The 25568-nt window shown below is 43.6% G+C and overlaps 2 protein-coding genes across 2 annotated transcripts; one reads left to right on the forward strand and one right to left on the reverse strand.

The window, feature by feature from the left end:
- The first annotated feature begins 3826 nt into the window (after positions 1-3826).
- Positions 3827-7246, forward strand: LOC311106460 (myristoylated alanine-rich C-kinase substrate-like). The gene is made up of 2 exons (XM_084148796.1): positions 3827-4141; positions 5351-7246. Exons 1-2 carry the CDS (start codon positions 4046-4048, stop codon positions 6050-6052), a joined length of 798 nt encoding a protein of 265 aa, XP_084004922.1. The 5' UTR covers positions 3827-4045; the 3' UTR covers positions 6053-7246.
- Positions 7247-10559: 3313 nt separating this feature from the next.
- LOC311106496 (histone deacetylase 2-like) lies at positions 10560-24335 on the reverse strand. Its single transcript, XM_084148844.1, has 14 exons — positions 24201-24335; positions 23368-23480; positions 23145-23262; positions 22914-22988; positions 15580-15718; positions 15235-15376; positions 14802-14894; positions 14011-14119; positions 13620-13760; positions 12758-12866; positions 12292-12422; positions 11967-12113; positions 11727-11775; positions 10560-11408 (listed from the first exon to the last, which is right to left on the reverse strand). Exons 1-14 carry the CDS (start codon positions 24253-24255, stop codon positions 11366-11368), a joined length of 1464 nt encoding a protein of 487 aa, XP_084004970.1. The 5' UTR covers positions 24256-24335; the 3' UTR covers positions 10560-11365.
- Between the last annotated feature and the right edge of the window lie 1233 nt (positions 24336-25568).

Consider the following 25568-nt stretch of genomic DNA (forward strand, 5'->3'; position numbering starts at 1 on the left):
TTCTGGTGATCTGCCCACTAGTCATTGGCATTGCCATTGGACTAGGTGGGGCGGGTCTTTAACCGATGACGCGGTATATTGTGACGCCCGTAGGGGTTTTTAGTTGCAGTACTGCGGGACTCGGTTGCAGCCATTGCTAGGCCTGACTTTCTCGTTTTGATGGGAAGTGTTAGGCTCGGCAGGGAGTACATTTTGGAGCGCTACGCTCCGCCTTAAACCACTAGGAGCAGAGCTCCCCTATGGGGCGGAGCTCCACGATATAGAACGATTAGTTACCGGAGTGTAACTCCAGTTCTATGAGTGGAGCGGAGCCCCATAGGACTTAAGGCCCTGCCGACCCTCTCTAGTCTCGCTGAAGAAAAATATCTCGGGAGGCTGATTGAGGGGAGGTATCCCCTCTTATAGGGACACCTGTACTCCTATTGGCTGTAGGTGTGTGCATAATTTTGTCTCAGGCTGCTGCTGCCTTAGGGCAGAGGGTAAACCACTAGGAGCAGAGCTCCCCTATGGGGCTCCGCTCCACTCATAGAACTGGAGTTACACTCCGGTAACTAATCGTTCTGCATAATGCCAAAAGTAAGCACCTTCCTCAATTAGTCAACGAGGAGTGCCCTCAGCATTTTAGATTCCGTGGATGATTTGGCCTCATTACAGTCAGCATCTACCCCTATGACCACTGAATCGCCGCGTCATATCATGCTCATTGATTGTAATGAAATATCCATCGACTCAAAAACCTAACTTCCTGAAAATATATCTCACCACCGTTCTCGCTCTAGTACACTCAATGATTTATCTCGTTCGCGCTCCACAGGATTGTATGGATTTTTGCATACCGCTTCCTTCCTTACTCTGCTGAGACGCTGACGGTCGTCCTCTCCCTGCAGCTTTGACTTCACCTTTGTGTCAGATTACCATGGAAACATGAAGATTCCCAGCGACAAGACAAGAGAGGAGAACACTGATATCTGATCTTAGAAAAGAGGAAAAGTGCATTTAATATGTCCAAATCCGATTATTTTCACAGACTTCACGGAACTGACTGCAATAAGTATTGAAAAAACAATTAGACCATGTTGGCTAGGCTACATGTTAGAATTTCCACAGCAATGTATTTGAAACCAATGACTTCAAGCATGTAGGTAGTGAAGGTTATTGCGTTTTAGATTTGATTTATGCAGTGTTCACAAACTATCTGAGTTATTGGAAGGTTTTAGTTCCCTGTGCGAAATTTCACTTGAAAGACCCTCCAAATCGGAATTACAAGTAGGAAACTCGGGAAAAAATGTTAATGCCGAGTTGTGACGTTTCACCACTGACCTTTCCAGCCAAAAGATGGCAACAAATCCGTTTTGGACTATTACAACCATATCAATATAGATAGGCTAATGTCGCTAGTTTGACCATATTGTCAATGTTAAGCTAGCTATCTTACCAAGCTAAATCTTATTGGTTGAAGAATTGTTCCTACTTTAAAAGCACTTCAACAAAAGCATGTCTGATGTACAACTTCACACATCCCAGTTTCATATTCCCCACGAACACATGAAGCCAGCATTAAGCCTTTCGCCCCTCCCTCTCGTTTGTTTTTGGAATAACGGGTCACTTAAATATTTTCTGTTCAGTCAATTTATTACATATAGCCTACACACGGTGTTCATTGAGGGCATAATTGCACCATAATTTCTCATGGCTACAACATCATTGAATTCATGAATAACCTTTTAATATTTCACTATAAGGCCACACTGTACAATAAATAGATTAATACACTACATGATGAAAAAAATATATACCGGTAACATACACTTCATGACCAAAAGTATGTGGACACTTGCTTGTCGAACATCTCATTCCAAAATCATGGGCATTAATATGGAGTTGGTCCCCCCTTTGCTGCTATAACAGCCTCCACTCTTCTGGGAAGGCTTTCCACTAGATGTTGGAACATTGCTGCGTGGACTTGCTTGCATTCAGCAACAAGAGCATTAGTGAGGTCGGGCATTGATGTTGGGCGATTAGGCCTGGCTCGCAGTCGGCGTTCCAATTCATCCCAAAGGTGTTCGATGGGGTTGGCTCACTTTGTGCAGAGGGGCATTGTCATGCTGAAACAGGAAAGGGCCTTCCCCAAACTGTTGCCACAAAGTTGGAAGCACAGAATTGTCTAAAATGTCATTGTATGCTGTAGCATTAAGATTTCCCTTCACTGGAACTAGGGGGCCTAGCCAGATCCATGAAAAACAGCCCCAGCCCATTATTCCTCCTCCACTAAACTTTACAGTTGGCACTATACATTCGGGTAGGTAGCGTTCTCCTGGCATCCGTCAAACCCAGATCCGTCCGTCAGACTGCCAGATGGTGAAGCGTGATTCATCACTCCAGAGAACGCGTTTCCACTGAGTCCAATGGCGGCGAGCTTTACACCACTCCAGCCGACACTTGGCACTGCGCATGGTGATCTTAGGTTTGTGTGTGGCTGCTCAGCCATGGAGACCCATTTCATGAAACTCCCGACGAACTGTTCTTGTGCTGATGTTGCTTCCAGAGGCAGGTTGGAACTTGGTAGTGAGTGTTGCAACCGAGGACAGAAGATTTAAAGATTTTTACGTGCTACCCGCTTCAGCACTCGGCTGTCACGTTCTGTGAGCTTGTGTGGCCTACCACATTGTGGCTGGAGCCGTTGTTGCTCCTAGATGTTTCCACTTCACAATAACAGCACTTACAGTTGACCTGGGCAGCTCTAGCAGGGCAGAAATTTGACGAAATTACTTGTTGGAAAGGTGGCATCCTATGACGGTGCCACGTTGAAAGTCACTGAGCTCTTCAGTAAGGCCATTCTACTGCCAATGAATGGCTATGGAGATTGCATGGCTGTGTGCTCGATTTTATACACCTGTCAGCAACGGGTGTGGCTGAAATAGCCGCATCGACTTTTGTATATATAGTGTATGTGGTGCTATTATATGTGACTGAGATTAACTTATTACAAGATGGTATATGGCTGAAAGGTGGGTTTAGGTGTCCCCCCTTTACATGTATTTTATCAATACATGATTGTTTCACAAAAGCAGTATTTATTCAAAATGAAAACAGCCACCACTAAATAGCCTACCTACTATATGTGCACTGTGTGTGTCAAGTGAATGAGGGTGTATTCTGAGCACGTTCTGAAAGTGGAAGCTCAATGAGCCAAAACCAATTTTTGCCTAAAGCAAATGCTGATTCCTCATAATCAAATAAGTGTACATAATTGAGATGAAATTGTTACAAACACCCTCAAACATGTATCATAATGAATCGATAATTAGGTATCACTTTGTTAGGAGTGATTAGAATGCCTTTCAAACCTCTGCGCACACCATCAATTCCAAAATGATCCTCCAAAATGATCCTCTAGAGTCCAGTATTTTTTATTTGGTAATTTTGAAAGGAAAATTTGTCGCCACGACAATATTTTTTTCTTCTGATTTGTTACAATCTGCTAAAAATCCATTGTTCACTCGTTTTTAAAGCCTTGCCCACTTTCTATGTGAGGGCTCTGATTCGCTGGATCTGAGCGCGGATGCCGTCATCATTTGGGATGCCCATTCATCTGGGCCGCATTCAGTAGGACCCAACGTTTTGGAACCTTCAGATAGAAATAGCCGATGTAGAACACACATGCCTCTCTGACATGTAGAATGAGGGACCACCAGCTCTATTCGTTGCATTTCTATCTGCAACGTTCGAGAACGTTTGGCAACTGAATGTGGCCCTGTGCACTTGGGCGTTGGACTCCGCATCTTATTAGCACGGGAAATTTCTCCATTTTCCACCCTGTCTACAGCGACATAGCCACAAATCTGGGATTTTTTATGACTTCTCTTCACTTGGCAGGTATTTTCTGCAATTTTCCCATTTTGTTTACTGCGACTGGACTTTGATTACTTGTCCAGTAAACGTTTCAAAGAGGAGCCTTCGCAAAGTGCTTGCATTTAAGAAAGAGTCTAGTAGTGGTCTTTGTTCGTTTTTTGGATCGGTTGAGTTTCTTTGTTGGAGCGAAAGCATGGGAGCGCAATTCTCCAAGACAGCTGCAAAAGGCGAAACCGCGGTTGAAAAGCCAGGAGAGGATGCCGCTTCACCAACCAAGACCAATGGACAGGTAATTGATATTTTAAAAAATATTTGTATCCGAGTTAAAGGAAATATAGATATACGGTTGGTTTGCGCAAAGGTTCTCTCGGTGCGTTATTGTGTTGTGGGCACTTATGAAGACGCACGACTGGCTGATGTTATTGGAGCAAACAACCACGATTGGAATAAATTGATTCTAAAGATTCTATATTATTTCATCAAACATTTGATCATTGATTTGAAATGCAATTTCTAAAATTGTTTCATTATTACAAGTCCAAACTGATTTGGATAATTATTTGGAGACAAATTCCGTAAAGTGTTCACTCGTTTTCATTGATTAATTTTGATGTGTGGGGTGTTCGACACGTTTACAGGGGTGAAGTCTTTGTTTGAAATTTCGAATTGTGAGAGCGGAAATTGGTATCACATTGTTGGACCATATGTAGCCATGTGTAGTTAAATGGATCAATCAAGTTTTAATCATGTTTGAATCAAAAACTTAATTGAAAATGAGCACTAATCTAATAACTTGAGGCAATCGGTGGGTGAATGGGGGAGATGCACGACGCCAACAATGGCTTGCCATGGTCTAGCTAGCTAACTCCAACACGCCTTTTGTTACAGATGCTCGAGTAGAGAGCAGGGATGGTTACTACCACACAAGCAGGGGAGCCACATTTGATAATGCGCCCTTTCTGTAACTGGTATTATAAGTGTTGGAATGGATGGTGTTGGAAGTGATATTGATAAAGATGATGGTTTTAGGGTTCTGGTGCTTCTGAGTTTTTGGGGTATTCATCTGAACGATGCTCTGGGTGATCTGGTGTATTAATGAGCATCTGCTGTTTAATGAGCAGATGCTTTGCTTTGGCGCGTCGGTGTCGGAGAGACTGGCAGACGCGCATCGCCCCCTAGCGAACCATCCGAAACGGTGTCTCCCTCTTCTCATTGCTGGAGGCGGCTCATTCTCGCCCATGATTACGGGGACATTGTTTCAATCATGCATTTCAAAAATTAATTCTGTATTGAATTTGTAACTCGCAAAGCAATTAGCCTGCCGACGCCCGTGCGTAAAGGCCCAATGATACTAAACATTAGACAGGGCTGTATGCTTTTGTCCCGATTGATTTTTGTGGTGTCTACTGCCCCTTGTGTCACTGAGTGACAATGGTCCATATCACACGTTATATTCCACGCTTGCTTTTTATGTGATGTTAATGGTCTTTGTCTTTAGGAAAATGGCCATGTGAAAGTGAACGGGGATGCCTCTCCTGCGGCTGCAGAGGCAGGCAAAGAAGAGGTGCATGCCAATGGTAGTGCCACGGCTGAGGAGGCTCCAAAAGAGGAGGCTGCGACCGCAGAGGCTGCACCCGCAGCAGCGGCAGTAGAAGGGGAAAAGGCAGAGAATGCAGAGGCTGTGTCTCCAGCAGCCGAGGGTGAGGCAGCTAAACCGGAGGAGGGTGCCACGCCTTCAACCAGCAACGAGACCCCCAAAAAGAAGAAGAAGCGCTTCTCCTTCAAAAAGTCTTTCAAGCTTAGCGGTTTCTCCTTCAAAAAGACCAAAAAGGAGACGGGCGATGGGGCAGAAGGTGAGGAGGCCGCTGCGTCCACCGAGGAGGCCAAGGATGAGGCAGCCGAGACCCCAGAGGCCGCCGCCGAGGGGGAAGCCAATACTGTAGAGGGAGAGGCCAAGCCTGCTGCTGCTGGGGAGGAATCTAAGGAAGCAGCAAGCCCCACAGAGGCCAAGCCGGAAGAAACTGCAGCAGCAGCACCCGCTGAGGAGGCCAAGGCAGCCCCAGCCGCCGAGGAGCCAAAAGCAGAGGAGAAGCCAGCTGAGCCTGCTGCGGAGGCACCCAAAACGGAGGAGGCTGCACCTGCAACAGAGGCCGCATCCAGTCCAGAGGCCCCCGCTGCCGCCAAGGCCGCTGCTGAGTAAAGCCGGAAACGCAAAGAGCAAAACAGAAGAAATAAAAAAAGCTGAAAAAAGATAATCAAGAAACATTTCCCTGTTTGTATGTTGGAGTGGTGCCAGTTCCTGGCTTTGGAGAACTTGTCTACAACCAGGGATATTTTAAAGCTTTTCTTTTTTTTGTTTTCCCTTCCCCCTCCACAAAACCCATCTTGGTCCATTGTTACTCCCATTCCAACGGGCAGAGAGGTGGGTTGCTTAGAAACGTAATATTACAGAAAAAATACATCCACACTCTGCCATATATTTTTTGCATCAGTATTAAAAGTTTTTTGTTGTTACATTTTTATACAAAATGTAAACTTGTCAAAATGTATGGACATGCCCATGGTATGAAGGAGGTGGGGTATGTAAATGAGTTGAGATGTAAATGAAGGGGTTTTTGGGGTGGGCGGGGGGGAGAATTGGAGGTTGGGAATTGTGCCACATACTATAATGTAAAGAGTGGTCTTAAAAAAACGAGAATGAAACAACCAACATCTATGTACCACGAGATTACCATGCGGTTTACAACACTAAGTCATTTTTACTATGAGACTACAAAAAATACAATTCCCAGAGCTAGGTTTAGAAAATCTTTTTTTTTTTTTTTAAATCATAGGAGCTTTTCACTAATCTCATTAGCTGTACCAGTCAGTGATTCAGTAGAAATACAAGTTGTATAGGCTTTATTGTTTATTGCTGGTTTTCTGACCTTAATAAAGTGTAAGTATGTATAGGCGGGGTGTTTTTAACTATGATTATTGTACAAATGAAATCTTGATCTCAAGAAGCACATGAAGTTTGCAGCTCTATCCACCCGCTCATTTTTGTAAGATAACAGAAACAAATTAATCCTGGACGACCTTTTCAGCAATTTTGAACTCAACCAAGCTGTGATAAGTGGAATGGTTACTGTTTATATACTGTGGTATGTTTTGATTACAGCAGACAATGCTTTTTTCAGTGGTCTTTGACAAATTAAGGAATCTCTATCAGATGCAATGTTTATGTAGCATCTTATCTCTTTCTTTTCTTTTGTAAATACTGGAGAAGCTTTGACCAATTTGACTTAGAGATGGAATGTAACTTTGCTTAAAAAATGCTATTAAACTCCTGCTTAAAGTGTTCTAATTTTATGTGAGCACACTAAAAGCAAAAATAAATGTGAATAAAATTTGAGCCGCATCTGTCTTTTCATTTGACCAGTTTCTATTCCTTTTAAGCTGGAATCTGCAATAGGGGGAAACGGCGCCACTAGCCGCCCCACCACCCTTGTTTCTGTTGCCAACCTGAGGAGCGTCGCGCATTATGGTTAAATAAATTGCAGTACATATTGTGCTATTCTAGCACGTGTGCAAACAGTGTTTGTTGTAATGTCACAAATGGACGTGGCTTTCACCATTAAGGAGTCCAGCTTTAACCATTAGGATGGAGGTGGTAAGTTGGTAGTTGAGTGTTCTAACTGGTAAATTGATCAGTAATTTCAACATATAAGTAATTTTAGCATACTTAGCTGTGTTTTCACAGGCATCCCAATTCAGATTTCCCCTGACTAATTTAGCTTTTGACCATTCATTTCTTTTTCGGAGCTAATCAGATTGGTCAAAAAAAATGGTCTGCCTGTTTAAATGCAGCCATAGTGTGTTAAAACTAATTTTGTATTCAGGCTAACAACTGCCAACTTTTCTATATACTCAAACATTACAGTATGATTGCAGAAGCACCTTGCCGCAACAACACCAAGAGGGTTTCCCCTAGGATTTGAACTAATGACGTTACAGCAGGTCACAGCCAGTGTCACTGCCCCTCAGTTATCTACAGAAGTCCAACATGGAATACTCAATGGTTCGGACAAATCTATTTCACCTAGCAAGTATTATACAACTATCATCAACTAGTCCTAACTTGTTCGAAGCCTTTTAAAATCAATCATGGACCAGAATACATGCATTTGTCACAGCGATCAGGTTTTTTATTATTAGTTTAGTGCTATTCCACACCCCCAACAGGATCACATGCAGCCTACATCACTGAATTCTCACTGGTGTTAAATATGTTGACATTTGCAATTGAATGATGGTGTGAGATCGTAGAACAATAGTTACTCAGTAACTGGTACAATGCCAATGGAAATTATTTAAAAAATATCAGTGAAGACCTTTTGAGCAGCTCATTGTTGTAAAAAGAGACCCTCAAGGCACAGACTAAATACTTTGCAATGAAGTTGAACAATGAATGATGTACAGCCCCACCCAAGACATTGAAAGAAACCATCAACACAGTGGTTTGATTTACTAAGGCTTGCTTGATGCTACACTTGGATAATGAAATATGCTTATGGATTTTGTTTCAGGGCCAGGTGTCCCTCACAGGTGAGACCACACGTAACCTCGAAGTTTGCAAGACACCCATGTTTTGCAACTAAAATGAACCTGTTTTAGAGTAGCTGGGCTAACACCTGGCTGTAGGCCTACAGTGCAACAACACTGTACATGTTACTAGTAGGCTAAGTTTATGTAATTAAAATCTAGATATACTGTCAGCAAGTCTAAAGTGTACACAACTCGATTAAAGATCTTCAGGGTTGTATTAGCAATCGTGACGGTTCAAATAAATAGGCCAAAATGGTACCTTAGGCTATAACAACTAGTGCTATTTACATTTTAGTCATTTAGCAGACGGTCTTATCCAGAGCAACTTACAGTTAGTGAGTGCATACATTTTCCATACTGCTATGTGGTCTCCAACGCAATCATCAAATTTGCTGACAACACAACAGTGGTCGGCCTGATTACCAACAACTATGAGACAGCCTACAGTGAGGAAGTGAGAGTCCTGGGGGAGTGGTGGCAGGAAAATAACCCCTCCCTCAACATCAACCAAATGAAGGAGCTGATCGTGGACTACAGGAGACAGCAGAGAGAGAGCACGCCCCCATCCACATCGACGGGTCCGCAGTGGAGATGGTCAAAAGCTTCAAGTTCCTCAGCGTGCACATCACTGAGGACCTGAAATGGTCCCTTCACACAGACAGCATGGTGAAGAAGACGCAGCAGCTCCTCTTCATCCTCAGGAGGCTGAAGAAATTCAGCTTGGCCCCTAAGACCCTCGCACATTTCTACAGATGCACCATTGAGAGCATCCTGTCGGGCTGTCCTGTCACCGCCTTGTGCGGCAATCGCACCGCTCGCAACCGCAGGGCTCTCCAGAGGGGGCACACTGCCCTCCAGGACATCTATAGGACATCTACAGCACCCGGTGTCACAGGAACGCCAAGAAGATCAAGGACCACAGCCACCGCCTGTCACCCCGCTACCATCTAGAAGGCGGAGACAGTACAGGTGCATCAAAGCAGGGACAGAGAGACAGCTTCTTTCTCCAGGCCATCAGACTGTTAAACAGTGACCACTAGCCAGCCTCCGCCCAGTACCCTGGCCTGAACCTTAGTCACTGTTCTAGCCGGCTACCAACTGGTACTCTACCCTGCAGCTTAGAGACTGCTGCCCTATGTACATAGAGCCACTGAACCCTGGTCACTTTAATAATGTTTACATACTGTATGTATATACTGTGTTCCACAGGAGGTTGGTGGCACTTTAATTGGGGAGGACGGGATCGTGGTAATGGCTGGAGCTGAATGAGTGAAATAGTATCAAATACTATGTGTTTGATACCATTCCCTTTATATTATGAGCCACCTCCCCTCAGCAGCCTCCACTGCCGGTATTCTAGTCATGGCTCATCCTATATAACACATTTTTAGAGTTTTCCGGTTTTTTTTTATTGCTAGATATTACTGCACTGTTGGAGCTAGAAACATAAGCATTTCACTGCACCTGCGATAACATCTGCAAATCAATGTATGCGACCAATACACTTTTGATTTTTGGATGAAAATAACAGGCAGCGTTACATCGCCATCATGTGGCTGCCATGCAATGCATCACAACAAAAAAATCCCTAGTGGAATTTGTATCGATTTGATTTTGGAAGAACTGACAATGCATGTTTAAAAATACATTGTTTAGAAATAATAGAGTAAAATATCCGTATATATTGGGTTATGATAGGGTTACAGTTGAACTAAGCTCATGGTATTTGTCATGCAAGCCAACGTGGATCTCTGGAGAAGACCAGGCTACCAACACCAGGTATTTCCCAAACTCCTCTGGCCACTGCTTGTCTACGATGTACCTCTTTCAACAGTATAGCCTGATGTTTATAGTGTAGTCTGTATCCTGGTGTACATACTGTATGTGTATTGTGTAAATTCTTTGTCATATATCTCGTTTAATGTCCGTCTGTATATTGTTTGTGGCAGCACCATTTCACAGAGTCTAATTCCAGTACATGCATATAAAAGGTGATTTGGATTCTGAGTGCCTTGGAGGTGAAAGGAATAGTGATTGCTTTGCCATCCAGATCACAGAAGGCACAGGGTGGCGAGTACCTGTCAAGTGAGCCGGCAGCAATTTATTTGTTATTTTTATTTGACCTTTATTTAACTAGGCAAGTCAGTTAAGAACAAATTCTTATTTACAATGACGGCCTACACCGGCCAAACCCAGACGACGCAATGAACCCCATCGTCTTATAGCTAATTTAAATGATCATGGTTAGCCCCCATTTCAACTAATCTCTAACTACTATAATAATTTACATACATTCACACCACATAGTATAAAAAAATGTTTTAATTGGCAAATGCAAAATGTTCAGCAAATATTAAAATCGTAGGTTCATCTACAGGAACACCCACATAATCTTCTCTAAAAACACATACTTTAATTACAGGTAGATATTTCTCATTCAGAAGATAAAAGCATATTGCAATATAAAAGCGGCGCACAATTGGCCCAGCGTCGTCCAGGGTAGGGGAGGGAATGGCCGGCAGGGATGTAGCTCAGTTGGTAGAGCATGGCGTTTGCAACGCCAGGGTTGTGGGTTCGATTCCCAAGGGGGGCCAGTATGAAAAAATAAACTGTAAGTCGCTCTGGATAAGAGCGTCTGCTAAATGACTAAAAATGTAAATGTAAATAAAAGCATTCAAAAAGTATCAAAGGAAAGTACAGCAAATCCAAGTTGGTTGCGAATCCTAGAAATCCACTGTTACAGTACACAAAGGAAACTAAATCTTCACAACGGCGTACAACTATGACATACAGATCAATGATAATAAATATAATGCTTCTGGTATGGAGTCAGGCGCGAAGGTGTAGAATCAGCCAAGGTTAGCTGCCCTGGCTGCCACACTCAGGAATGTCCATGGAGAGATCACAGCACCGCTATGTGGCTGAATCAGGCACTGCTAGTCTGCTCAGTCTTCACACTGGAAAGTGTGCTGGTTTCCCATCCCAAAACATAACATGTCAATCAGTCAGTGTCAAGTCTGAATACATTTGTGACTACTTCAAATTACGCAATTGTGCTTATACATCTCAAACTATAAATAGCTGGTTGTGACAAGTAATTATAGTGAAGTCTTGATTGTGATAAAGAGAAGGATGAGAGAGATTACAATGGTCTGTACTCCCCCCTGAGATTATCATAATTTTGCGGGTTTGGATCTTGCAGCACTCCACAAATGAGGGTTGAGGAATTCATGACCCTCGTAAAACTGTACATACAGTGTCAGGGTGCCACAATTACTCTTAGCTACCTTTTTGTGTCAGTTTTCTCAGTGCTTGTTTCCTTTGCTTTCTCCAACTCTGTACAGAAGACAGCACAAATAAACAAGTTGTATCACATCAAGTTATCATCAATTAAACATTTCTACTTTTCTATCATATATATCTCAAAATGTCCTCTTCATCTAAGTCAACTTATCTAAAATGAAGTGTTCTTGAAAGTTCTTTCCAAAAAGGTTTGTACTCAGGATAACCAAGTTTTGAATACTCACCAACTTTTTCTTTCTTCCCTCCCTCCTCTACTCGAGCCCGTTTAGTTCCTTTCTTGTGATTGGCTTCGTTCCTCCTTCCTCCCTCGCCCTCGTCCTCAGAGTCAGAGAACTCCTCATCGCAGGCTATCCTCTTGTCTGAAGCACGGACTTAAACAAGACAGGAAATTAACATTCAGATGCTGCTGGCAATAGGATCCATGATGGATTCCATAGTGGAAAATCTAACCACTGATACATTGAGAATGGAACCCCCTGAGTGACATAATAACAGCAGTAGTTAGACTATACACAGTGAATGTCATTTGTCAGATAAGGTGTGTCTTACTGGACATGCGTTTGTCAGGGTTCTCTGTATCCTCATCCATTGTATCATCAGGGATGGCGTCCTCAGGGATCATCTGCATCTGCACTCCCGGGGCGTGAGGTAGCATCCGCAGGTTCTCAAACAGACGCTGCCTATGGGTTAATACAAACAAAAGCAATTGCTTTAGTGTAACCACCATCAGCGCAGTAACCACCATCAGCGCAGTAACCACCATCAGCGCAGTAACCACCATCAGCGCAGTAACCACCATCAGTGCAAAAGCCCACGAGAAGGCTCTAAGAAATTTGGAAAATCATATGTGCCAACGAAAACCACTTACCACAATAACAATTTCTTACAGTAATAACAATGCAGATGCAACAACCTCAATGCACACACATCCTTAATATAACATTCAACTCCTTAGGAGTAGCTGAATACATCTGATATGCTATATTTGATAGTCCATTACAGACGCAGTCCTTACTTGATCTTATCCATGTACTCCAATGTGTTCTGGTTGGTCATGTTGGATGGGCTGATGTGCAACTTGAAGTCAGGCCCAAAGTACTCAAAGTAATCGTTGTATGGCAGTTCTGAAAAGAAAGATAAAACATCATACGGAAGAGGAAAGGAAAATGCCAGCGCCAAGATTAACATGAAGGTTCCGATTTATGTGCCGTAACTTAAAGAAAGTGTCAGAATATCAGCCCTTTCAGGTAAAAAAAAACATAAAAATGACAGTTCGTTTGATTTTTATGCCTATACAAGACCCTCCACTTGAGAGGTTATAATGCAATGGGTAAGGGTTCTGTTAATGTCCCAAATCCCATTAAGAAAACTGCCAGCTCCTTTGACTGCTGTGATAATGTCCTCTCTCTCACACACTTGGTGGCCCACTGACATTCTGCTTAGTCAGCTCCCAGTAGGCAGATTAATGTCAGGGCCAGGACTATCCCTGTCTGCGTCCCAAATGGCACCCTATTCCCTTTGCAATGCACTACTTTTGACCAGGGCCTTAACCCTATATAGTGCACTACTTTTGACCAGGGCTAATAGGGCACTGGCCAAAAGTAGTGCACTATGTAGGGAATAGGGTGCCATTTGGGACAAAACCCCTGTCTAGTGCTGTAGCCACGTAACATTTTCTCTAGAGACCCAGCCGATATCTCAGGGGGAGAGAAGACATTGTATTGAGTAAACTATGAAAAGTAAAGTACACTAGCCTCAATGGCTTGATATTTACACTGCAGTATACAGGTCTAGGCAATCGACACTGAAATGAGGAAAGCACCTTAAAATGGCATGAGTGGGAAATGGGGCATTTTGAATAGGAAAAATCAACACACCGTCAGGGATCTCAGTGTCCAGAGCCACGGCCGTCTCGTAGGTCCAGCAGCGGGCCACGTTGCGGATGGTGTAGCCTCCTCCACCCAGCATTAGCAGGGGAAGGTTGAACGACTTCATGTACTCAACACACTTAGCATGACCTGATGGAAAAGCAGCATGAAGAGACAAAACATCACATAACTATAGGAACAACACGGAGGCTTAGAAAAGGCTAATACGCTTCTCTAAAAACAAATTAGATTATCATAACTTTTCAATAAATGACAGACTAAAAACAGATTTCTGTGCAACTCCCAATGCTGGCTCAATCATTAGAGTTAAATTAAGCTTTACAAGTTTAAATGGACTCGTACACAAACAGGTAAGGTGACTAGCATACAGCCTCCTTACCGCGGATGGTGAGGTTGAAGCAGCCCAGTCGGTCTCCTGAGAGGGAGTCTGCTCCACACTGCAGCACCACTGCACTGGGCTGGTACATCTCCATCACCCTGGCCATCACCTGCCAAGACAAAGCACATTTTTAATTGTTCCCCTCTAATCAGGGACTGATTTAGACCTGGGACACCAGGTGTGTGCAATTCATTATCAGGTAAAACAGAAAACCATCAGAATCCGGACCTCGTAGGGTAAAAGCCAATTTATGCTTGATCTGAAAATGTGGTCGGAGGCTCCGTATGGAGGGTGGAACGCAATTGCTGAGCCTCCAGAGGCATGCAGAGGCCAAATTGAGCTCCGTACCGCATTGCCGTGCGCCTCCCAAATTTTTCAACAACGCGGAGGGCTCCGTATAGCTCCGCATTAACATGATTGGTTGACGATAGCTGGGGGAGGTAGGTCCTGTATAAACACAAACTCACTTCCTTGACAATAGCTCTGCTCAACAACAAGAGCCCATGGCAGCACACTCAGTAGAAAAGGCTGTAAATGAAGATATTACAAATGAACATTTTACATTACATTTTAGTCATTTACCAGACGACCTTAGACCAGTGCGATTTACAGGAGCAATGTGTTAAGTGCCTTGCTCACAGACACAGCAACAGATTTTTCACCTAGTCAACTCTGGGATTCGAACCAACGACCTTTCGGTTACTGGCCCAACGCTCTTATCCGCTAGGCTACCTGCAGCCCCACTAGTGTTCAGCACTGAACACTGCCCTGCAATACCTGTGCATACTTACAGGCTTGAAGATCTGCTCATACGACTCATCATCAACGCCATCCCTCAGGGGGAAGTTGACAGCGTAATATTTGCCTTTTCCAGCTCCAATATCCTAAGAACAGAGAGTGGCAATTGAGGATTTTAACACGTGCACACTTGCTAATCCATAACTAAGATACTGCATCCATCATAAAGCACTCTTCCCAAGCAAAATACTACAAATAATGGAAGTGAGATTGTCTAGTCAGCATGTCTAATCTAACACATTCTTAACTATAATTGTGGAAAGAAAGTCTCTAACCAGCCATTAACGGACCACTCTGTAACAGAGCACCAGGAAGTTCATATTGAGGTGTGACACATGAGGCTATGTCCCAAATGGCATCCTAATCATACTGCACTACTTCTGCTGGCCGAAAGTAGTGCCATTTGGGACGTAGCCAAGTACTCACCCTGAGGTCTCCAGTCCCGGGGAAGTACTCTCCATATTTGTGGAAGGACACGGTCATGACCCTGTCTGTGGTGTAGAAGGCCTCCTCTACTCCATCCCCATGGTGGATGTCAATATCAATGTACAGCACCCTTTGATGGTACCTGGGAACAAGGAGGAGAGACAGGCTTATCAACAACACATTTAATTGATGGGTGCGAATAATTAAACCTGAGGCATGCATAGTAGAATAGACGTTGATATTTCAGGGTGTTCACAAAAACAACAAGAAAGTCACCATCACTAATGCTTTTCATTGTAGAAGTCATACGGTTCAGCCTGTGTCTATCTGGGAACACAAACTCACTTGAGGAGCTCCAGAATGGCCACGACGATGTCATTGACGTAACAGAAGCCAGAGGCCTCAGACTTCTTAGCGTGGTGGAGTCCACCGGCCCAGTTCACCGCAATGTCCGTCTGCTGCCTGTTGAGTTTCACCGATCCCGCTGTGCATAGGGAGGAAAAACGTGTTTTTGTTTACACTATTTCTGGTTACACTATCTTCACCAGCATATGTTGCGATTTCTAAACCAAGAGGGACTAGTTCTACTTTTTACAGCTGAAAGAAATTGAGGAAAATCTCAAGTTTGAGCTGAAAGAGCAAAAATATTTAAAAAGCGTAAGAAAGAAATCCTCATTGACAGCAACACAGAGCTTCAATAAAACCTAGTAAACACTGATGTGTACAAAAAACCCAACATCCGCATCTCCCTAAGCCAAATCCCTAAAGCCTAAGGTACCAGACAGACACAGCTGTCTGAGCGGGTTGTGCTCTTCCTATGCACTGGAGACAACACCCGTCTGATTTTTATGATTCCTCCCTTTGCTTTGGACATGTTTAGTGAAACGGTATCGGATTTTCCCATACAGATGTGTGTGTAATATCTATATTCAGTGGGGAGAACAAGTATTTGACACACTGCCTATTTTGCAGGCTTTCCTACTTACAAAGCATGTAGAGGTCTGTAATTTTGATCATAGGTAAATTCAACTGTGAGAGATGGAATCTAAAACAAAAATCCAGGAAATCACATTGTATGATTTTTAAGTAATTAATTTGCATTTTATTGCATGACATAAGTATTTGATCACCTCCCAACCAGTAAGAATTCCGGCTCTCACAGACCTGTTAGTTTTTCTTTAAGAAGCCCTCCTGTTCTCCACTCATTACCTGTATTAACTGCACCTGTTTGAACTCGTTACCTGTATAAAAAACACCTGTCCACACACTCAATCAAACAGACTCCAACCTCTACACAATGGCCAAGACCAGAGAGCTGTGTAAGGACATCAGGGATAAAATTGTAGACCTGCACAAGGCTGGGATGGGCTACAGGACAATAGGCAAGCAGCTTGGTGAGAAGGCAACAACTGTTGGCGCAATTATTAGAAAATGGAAGAAGTTCAAGATGACGGTCAATCACCCTCGGTCTGGGGCTCCATGCAAGATCTCACCTCGTGGGGCATCAATGATCATGAGGAAGGTGAGGGATCAGCCCAGAACTACACGGCAGGACCTGGTCAATGACCTGAAGAGAGCTGGGACAACAGTCTCAAAGAAAACCATTAGTAACACACTACGCTGTCATGGATTAAAATCCTGCAGCGCACGCAAGGTCCCCCTGCTCAAGCCAGCGCATGTCCAGGCCCGTCTGAAGTTTGCCAATGACCATCTGGATGATCCAGAGGAGGAATGGGAGATGGTCATGTGATCTGATGAGACAAAAATAGAGCTTTTTGGTCTAAACTCCACTCGCCGTGTTTGGAGGAAGACGAAGGATGAGTACAACCCCAAGAACACCATCCCAACCGTGAAGCATGGAGGTGGAAACATCATTCTTTGGGGATGCTTTTCTGCAAAGTGGACAGGATGACTGCACCGTATTGAGGGGAGGATGGATGGGGCCATGTATCGCGAGATCTTGGCCAACAACCTCCTTCCCTCAGTAAGAGCATTGACGATGGGTCGTGGCTGGGTCTTCCAGCATGACAACGACCCGAAACACACAGCCAGGGCAACTAACGAGTGGCTCCGTAAGAAGCATCTCAATGTCCTGGAGTGGCCTAGCCAGTCTCCAGACCTGAACCCAATAGAACATCTTTGGAGGGAGCTGAAAGTCCGTATTGCCCAGCGACAGCCCCGAAACCTGAAGGATCTGGAGAAGGTATGCATGGAGGAGTGGGCCAAAATCCCTGCTGCAGTGTGTGCAAACCTGGTCAAGACCTACAGGAAACGTATGATCTCTGTAATTGCAAACAAAGGTTTATGTACCAAATATTAAGTTCTGCTTTTCTGATGTATCAAATACTTATGTCATGCAATAAAATGCAAATTAATTACTTTAAAATCATACAATGTGATTTTCTGGATTTTTGTTTTAGATTCCGTCTCTCACAGTTGAAGTGTACCTATGATAAAAAATTACAGACCTCTACATGCTTTGTAAGTAGGAAAACCTGCAAAATCGGCAGTGTATCAAATACTTGTTCTCCCCACTGTATATCCACAAATACACTGCTCAAAAAAAATAAAGGGAACACTTAAACACAAATGTAACTCCAAGTCAATCACACTTATGTGAAATCAAACTGTCCACTTAGGAAGCAACACTGATTGACAATACATTTCACATGCTGTTGTGCAAATGGAATAGACAACAGGTGGAAATTATAGGCAATTAGCAAGACACCCCCAATAAAGGACTGGTTTTGCAGGTGGTGACCAGACCACTTCTCAGTTCCTATGCTTCCTGGCTGATGTTTTGGTCACTTTTGAATGCTGACGGTGCTTTCACTCTAGTGGTAGCATGAGACGGAGTCTACAACACACACAAGTGGGTCAGGTAGTGCAGCTCATCCAGGATGGCACATCAATGCGAGCTGTGGCAAGAAGGTTTGCTGTGTCTGTCAGCGTAGTGTCCAGAGCATGGAGGCCAGTACATCAGGAGACGTGGAGGAGGCCGTAGGAGGGCAACAACCCAGCAGCAGGACTGCTACCTCCGCCTTTGTGCAAGGAGGAGCAGGAGGAGCACTGCCAGAGCCCTGCAAAATGACCTCCAGCAGGTCACAAATGTGCATGTGTCTGCACAAACGGTCAGAAACAGACTCCATGAGGGTGGTATGAGGGCCCGACGTCCACAGGTGGGGGTTGTGCTTACAGCCCAACACCGTGCAGGACGTTTGGCATTTGCCAGAGAACACCAAGATTGGCAAATTCGCCACTGGCGCCCTGTGCTCTTCACAGATGAAAGAAGGTTCACACTGAGCACGTGACAGAGTCTGGAGACGCCGCAGAGAACGTTCTGCTGCCTGCAACATCCTCCAGCATGACCGGTTTGGCGGTGGGTCAGTCATGGTGTGGGGTGGCATTTCTTTGGGGGGGCCGCACAGCCCTCCATGTGCTCGCCAGAGGTAGCCTGACTGCCATTAGGTACCGAGATGAGATCCTCAGACCCCTTGTTAGACCATATGCTGGTGCGGTTGGCCCTGGGTTCCTCCTAATGCAAGACAATGCTAGACCTCATGTGGCTGTAGTGTGTCAGCAGTTCCTGCAAGAGGAAGGCATTGATGCTATGGACCGCCCGTTCCCCAGACCTGAATCCAATTGAGCACATCTGGGACATCATGTCTCGCTCCATCCACCAACGCCACGTTGCACCACAGACTGTCCAGGAGTTGGCGGATGCTTTAGTCCAGGTCTGGGAGGAGATCCCTCAGGAGACCATCCGCCACCTCATCAGGAGCATGCCCAGGCGTTGTAGGGAGGTCATACACACTACTGAGCCTCATTTTGACTTGTTTTAAGGACATTACATCAAAGTTGGATCAGCCTGTAGTGTGGTTTTCCACTTTAATTTTGAGGGTGACTCCAAATCCAGACCTCCATGGGTTGATACATTTGATTTCCATTGATAATTTTTGTGTGATTTTGTTGTCAGCACATTCAACTATGTAAAGAAAAACGTATTTAATAAGATTATTTCATTCATTCAGATCTAGGATGTGTTATTTTAGTGTTCCCATTTTTTTTGAGCAGAGAATATAGACAAAAATAAAAAGATTAAGACGGGCAGTCTGAGATATGGCTTTTTTTTTTTTTGCAACTCTGCCTAGAAGGTCAGCATCCCGGAGTCGCCTCTTCACTGTTGACATTGAGACTGGTCTTTTGCGGGTACTATTTAATGAAGCTGCCAGTTGAGGACCTGTGAGGCGTCTGTTTCTCAAACTAGAAACGAATGTATTTGTCCTCTTGCCCAGTTGTGCACCGGGGCCTCCCACTACTCTTTCTATTCTGGTTAGAGCCAGTTTGCGCTGTTCTGTGAAGGAAGTATTACACAGCGACGGCGCACAATTGGCCCAGCGTCGTCCAGGGTAGGGGAGGGAATGGCCGGCAGGGATGTAGCTCAGTTGGTAGAGCATGGCGTTTGCAACGCCAGGGTTGTGGGTTCGATTCCCACGGGGGGCCAGTATGATTTTTTTAAAATAAAAAATAAATAATGAATGCACTAACTGTAAGTCGCTCTGGATAAGAGCGTCTGCTAAATGACTAAAATGTAAATGTATGAGATCTTCAGTTTCTTGGCTTTTTCTTGCATGGAATAGCCTTCATTTCTCAGAACAAGAATAGACTGACGAGTTTCAGAAGAAAATTGTTTCTGGCCATTTTGAGCCTGTAATCAAACCCACAATTGCTGATGCTCCAGATCCTCAACTAGTCTCAAGAAGGCCAGTTTTATTGCTTCTTTAAAATCAGCACAACAGTTGTCAGCTGTGCTAACATAATTGTAAAAGGGTTTTCTAATGATCAATTAGCCTTTTAAAATGATAAGCTTGGATTAGCAAACACAACGTGCCATTGGAACACAGGAATGATGGTTGCTGATAAATGGGCCTCTGTACACCTATGTAGATATTCCATTACAATAGCCATTTACAACATTAACAATGTCTACACTGTATTTCTGATCAATTTGATGTTATTTTAAATGGACAAAAAAATTGCTTTTCTTTCGAAACAAGGACATTTCTAAGTGACCTCAAACTTTAACAGTTCTCTATCTCTCATATATATATATATATATATATATATATATATATATATATATATATATATATATATATATATACACACACACACATATACACACAAAAGTATGTGGACACCCCTTCATGCAATCTCCATAGACAAACATTGGCAGTAGAATGGCCTTAATCTTCTGTCCTCGGTTGCAACACTCATTACAGAGTTCCAAACTGCCTCTGGAAGCAACTTCAGCACAAGAACTGTTCGTCGGGAGCTTCATGAAATGGGTTTCCATGGCCGAGCAAGTACACACAAGCCTAAGATCACCATGCGCAATGCCAAGCATCGGCTGGAGTGGTGTAAAGCTCTCAGTCATTGGATTCTGGAGCAGTGGAAACGCGTTCTCTGGAGTGATGAATCACGCTATCTGGCAGTCCAACAGACTCATCTGGATTTGGCGGATGCCAGGAGAACGCTACCTTCCCAAATGCATAGTGCCAAATATAAAATTTGGTGGAGGAGGAATAATGGTCTGGGGCTATTCTTCATGGTTCGGGCTAGGGTCCTTAGTTCCAGTGAAAGGAAATCTTAATTCTACAGCATACAATAACATTCTAGTCGATTCTGTGCTTACAACTTTGTGGCAACAGTTTGGGGAAGGCCCTTTGCTGTTTCAGCACGACAATGCCCCCATGCACAAAGCGAGGTCCATTCAGAAATGATTTGTCGAGATCGGTGTGGAAGAACTTGACTGGCCTGCACAGAGCCCTGACCTCATCGAACACCTTTGTGATGAATTGGAACTCCAACTGCGAGCAAGGCCTAATCGCCCAATATCAGCGCCCGACCTAACTAATGCTCGTGGCTGAATGTAAGCAAGTCCCCACAGCAATGTTCCAACATCTACTGGAAAGCCATCCCAGAAAAGTGGAGGCTGTTATAGCAGCAAAGGGGGGACCAACTCCATATTAATGCTCATGATTTTGGAATGAGATGTTCAACAAGCAGGTGTCCACATACTTTTGGCCATGTAGTGTATGTATCCGTGGGAAAGTATTCAGACCCCTTGACTTTTTCCACATTTTGTTACGTTACAACCTTATTCTAACATTGATTAAATTGTCCCCCCCCCCCCTCACCAATCTATACACAATACTCCATAATGACAACGCAAAAACAGGTTTAGACACTTTTGCTAATTTATTAAAAATAAAAACTGAAATATCACATTTACATAAGTATTCAGACCATTTACTCAGTACTTTGTTGAAGCACCTTTGGCAGCATCGAGTCTTCTATGGTATTATGCTACAAGCTTGGCACACCTGTATTTGGGGAGTTTCTCCCATTCTTCTTTGCAGATCCTCTCAAGCTCTGTCAGGTTGGATGGGGAGCGTTGCTGCACAGCTATTTTCAGGTCTCTCCAGAGATGTTTGATCGGGTTCAAGACCGGGCTCTGGCTGGGCCACTCAAGGACATTCAGAGACTTCTCCCAAAGCCACTCCTGCGTTGTCTTGGCTGTGTGCTTTGGGTCGTTGTCCTGTTGGAAGTTGAACCTTCTCCCCAGTCTGAGGTCCTGAGCGCTCTGGAGCAGGTTTTCATCAAGGATCTCTCTGTACTTTGCTCCGTTCATCTTCCCCCGCTGAAAAACATCCCTACAGCATGCTTCACCGTATGGATGGTGCCAGGTTTCGTCCAGACGTGACGCTTGGCATTCAGGCCAAAGAGTTCAATCTTGGTTTCATCAGACCAGAGAATCTTGTTTCTCATGGTCTGAGAGTCTTTAGGTGCCTTTTGGCAAACTCCAAGCGGGCTGTCATTAGCCTTTTACTGAAGAGTGGCTTCCATGTGGCCACTCTACCATAAAGGCCTGATTGGTGGCGTGCTGCAGAGATGGTTGTCCTTCTGGAAGGTTCTCCCATCTCCACAGAGGAACTCTAGAGCTCTGCCAGAGTGACCATCGGGTTCTTGGTCACCTCCCTGACCAAGGCCCTTCTCCCCCGATTGCTCGGTTTGGCCGGGCAGCCAGCTCTAGGAAGAGTCTTGGTGGTTCCAAACTTCTTCCATTTAAGAATGATGGAGGCCACTGTGTTCTTGGGGACCTTAAAGCTGCAGTCATTTTTTGGTACCCTTCTCCAGATCTGTGCCTCGACACAATCCTGTCTCGGCGCTCTACGGACAATTCCTTTGACCTCATGGTTTGGTTTTTGCTCTGACATACACTGTCAACTGTGGGACCTTATATAGCCAGGTGTGTGCCTATCCAAATCATGTCCAATCAATTGAATTGATCACAGTTGGACTCCAATCAAGTTGTAGAAACATCTCAACGATGATCAATGGAAATAGGATGCACCTGAGCTCCATTTCGAGTCTCATAGCAAAGGGTCTGAATACTTATGTAAATAAGGTTTCTGTTTTTTTTATTTTTAATAAATTTGCAAACATTTTTACAAACCTGTTTTCGCTTTGTCATTATGGGGTAATGCGTGTAGATTGCTGAGGATTTTTTTTAATCCATTTTAGAATAAGGCTGTAATGTAAAAAAATGTGGAAAAGGTTAAGGGTCTGAATACCTCCCGAAGGCACTATATGTATGCATGCATGTATACACTTACCAGCAGAGCCACCAGTAGACAACTGGCAAAACTCAAACAACCCATCAAAGACAGGACAATCCTCACCAACATTAACTATGAGAAAAACAAAAACACAAAGAAGTGAACTTTCAAGCAATCCATCAAGAAATGCTTCCCCCCCCAATATGCTATGGGTAAGACTAGGTAGTTTTCCCTGGTCCAGTCATAAGGTTAGTATCAACTCCTGGCCCTAGTGATGGCCTGACTTACACCTCTGCATTTGCTTGCTGTACTCTGACATGTTGTCTGGTCGGATGGATCTGAGGAACTTGATGTAATCGTCGCTGTGGTATTTGGTCATTTCCTCTGCAGTGGCTTTGTGTGGTCTCTGTAACATAAAGAACAATGGCCTACTTGAAGGCAGAAGAGAGAAAAAGCCATAACTACACATTCAGAATTACCATTTTTACTTGGACTCTTGCTATAAACGTACATATATTTCCATTTTTCTGTACAGTCCATAGTTCAACAGTAGGTTGTGGGTCATGCGAATTCGGTGTGGTTTCATGGGATGCCCTTGTCCATAATAATAATTTCCAATGTCACCTGTAAAAACAGACAGACAGTAACTAGCCGAGCCTACATTTGAGAAAATGTTGATATTTTACACAGCTAGCTATCCCCATGCAACATTCCAGATCTAACCATACTGTACTTCCACTAGTTATCAACTACCACATTATTATATTTTCTACTAATGCAATGCAGTCAGTTAGCTAGCAGTACTAGCTAATGAAGCAGTGCTGATAAGGCGCAATAGCCGCTCGTGTGGACGTCGTCTTCATCACTATCACTGGTCCCTTGTTGGCGTTACTAAATGAATCTTACTTTCTGCTTATATTTTCAATTTAATAAAACAAATACCACAACAGTGTGTTTATTTGTGTAGAATAATACTAGTTGTGAAAGTAAACATTGCTGTGGCTGGCTAAACTCGCTAACGTTAGGTACAAACAATGCCCCGACAAGAGTGAAGGCTGTGCTAGCGCTAGCTACAGTAGGTGGTTAACAGTCACTAGCTAACTTACATATATATCTAGATTCTAGAGCACCTGCTCGTAACTTATTTCATAATCATAACAGGAACATAAAACAAATACAATAATATGTCAGGATCGCTAGGCAATAGTACTTAGTTAGTAAGATAATTAATAGATATTCCACTGCACTGGCTGTCATCATGCACCGACATAGGCTAGTTAAGTAACGTTAGTTTGGCCTTGCAAACTTATTCTGAAAACTCAAAATGAACATGCATTTCTTTACCGTCATAGTAGTAGCAGACTTTCTTCTTAGTTCCACCTGCAACGGTGTAAGCCATGTTCAGTCGGGTTTCTGTTTGGGATGCTTGCCGAAAAGTAAATAGTATTTATGGACCTAGTGGTCGACAGAGACCTATGTGAAGCTAGTCACAATAAGGATTAGCCACAACAGCGGCATTGGCGGTTTGCTTTCAAAATAAAAGTCCCTAATTGAAAGTGATGTTAATGGACACAAATAAAGGAATCATGCCATTTGGACTAGATAATGCTAAACAAAGTTGGAATACTGTTATATAAATTCAAGAAAAGACAAGAATTAGTTCATTTGAAAATCTGTTGAAATCGCACTGTGGATATATTAGACTTCAGAATTGCATTGGGGGCATAATTTATATTTCACAGTACAGCCTTACCTATGGATTGTGGATAAATCAAAGGGGGCATCAGTCTACTCAGTGACACCCACAGAACACAACTGTGAAGAGTTTAATTAAGTGATAATACCCTTGAAGCCGGTGTTTGGAGGATATATTGGCACGGCTTCGATGGCATTATCACTTTTATACAACGGGTTATCAACATATTCAAATAATGATTTACATATTTTCTTTAAAAACGTTATTTTAATGAATTTATTCATACTATTTCATCCTTCCACAAGATTTAGTCCCGACACAAATCTAGGGTTGCTACCCAAGCCGGCTAGTCGTTCGTTCTATCGGTTCGGTTGCCAGAGAAGCGACCCAGTCGTTCAGTCTTTTGGTTCTGTATCTATAATGATATGCCATTTAGCAGACGCTTTTATCCAAAGCGACTTACAGTCATGCGTGCATACATTTTTGTGTATGGGTGGTCCCGGGGATCGAACCCACTACCTTGGCGTTACAAGTGCCATGCTCTACCAGCTGAGCTACAGAGGACGCGACCCAGTTGTTCCATTGCCATACTGGCTGGCAACGTTCTTATCCCTTGCCTGCTAGTAAACCAACTACGGCTAACTTACAGTCACATCAAACAGTGCAGCCAGAATAACAACAGTAGCGGCATTTGCATTTGTTTAAACTATATTCAGTGTTCTGTCACTCATGGGGACACTACATCACCGCCAAGTAAAAGGGTAGAGCTCGAAAATTCAAGCCCTTTGGGTGCTGCCATAGAGTTACATTAGAAGTGCCCATCCAAGAAGGCTCAAGGTCATTGGCCACAGATAAAATGATGTCAAATCACGTTATATCTACAGTAGCTTTGATTGGACTGATCATGTCAACATCATACTTTCAAAATTGTAGCTAGCAGTCATCATCATGAATCAAGTCGACAATCTATTAGCAAATCTACTAGCAAATAAATTATAGATCAAATGTATCGGTAA

Source organism: Coregonus lavaretus (assembly GCF_964263955.1).
Source record: "Coregonus lavaretus genome assembly, chromosome: 31".
Taxonomy (NCBI): Eukaryota; Metazoa; Chordata; class Actinopteri; order Salmoniformes; family Salmonidae; genus Coregonus; species Coregonus lavaretus.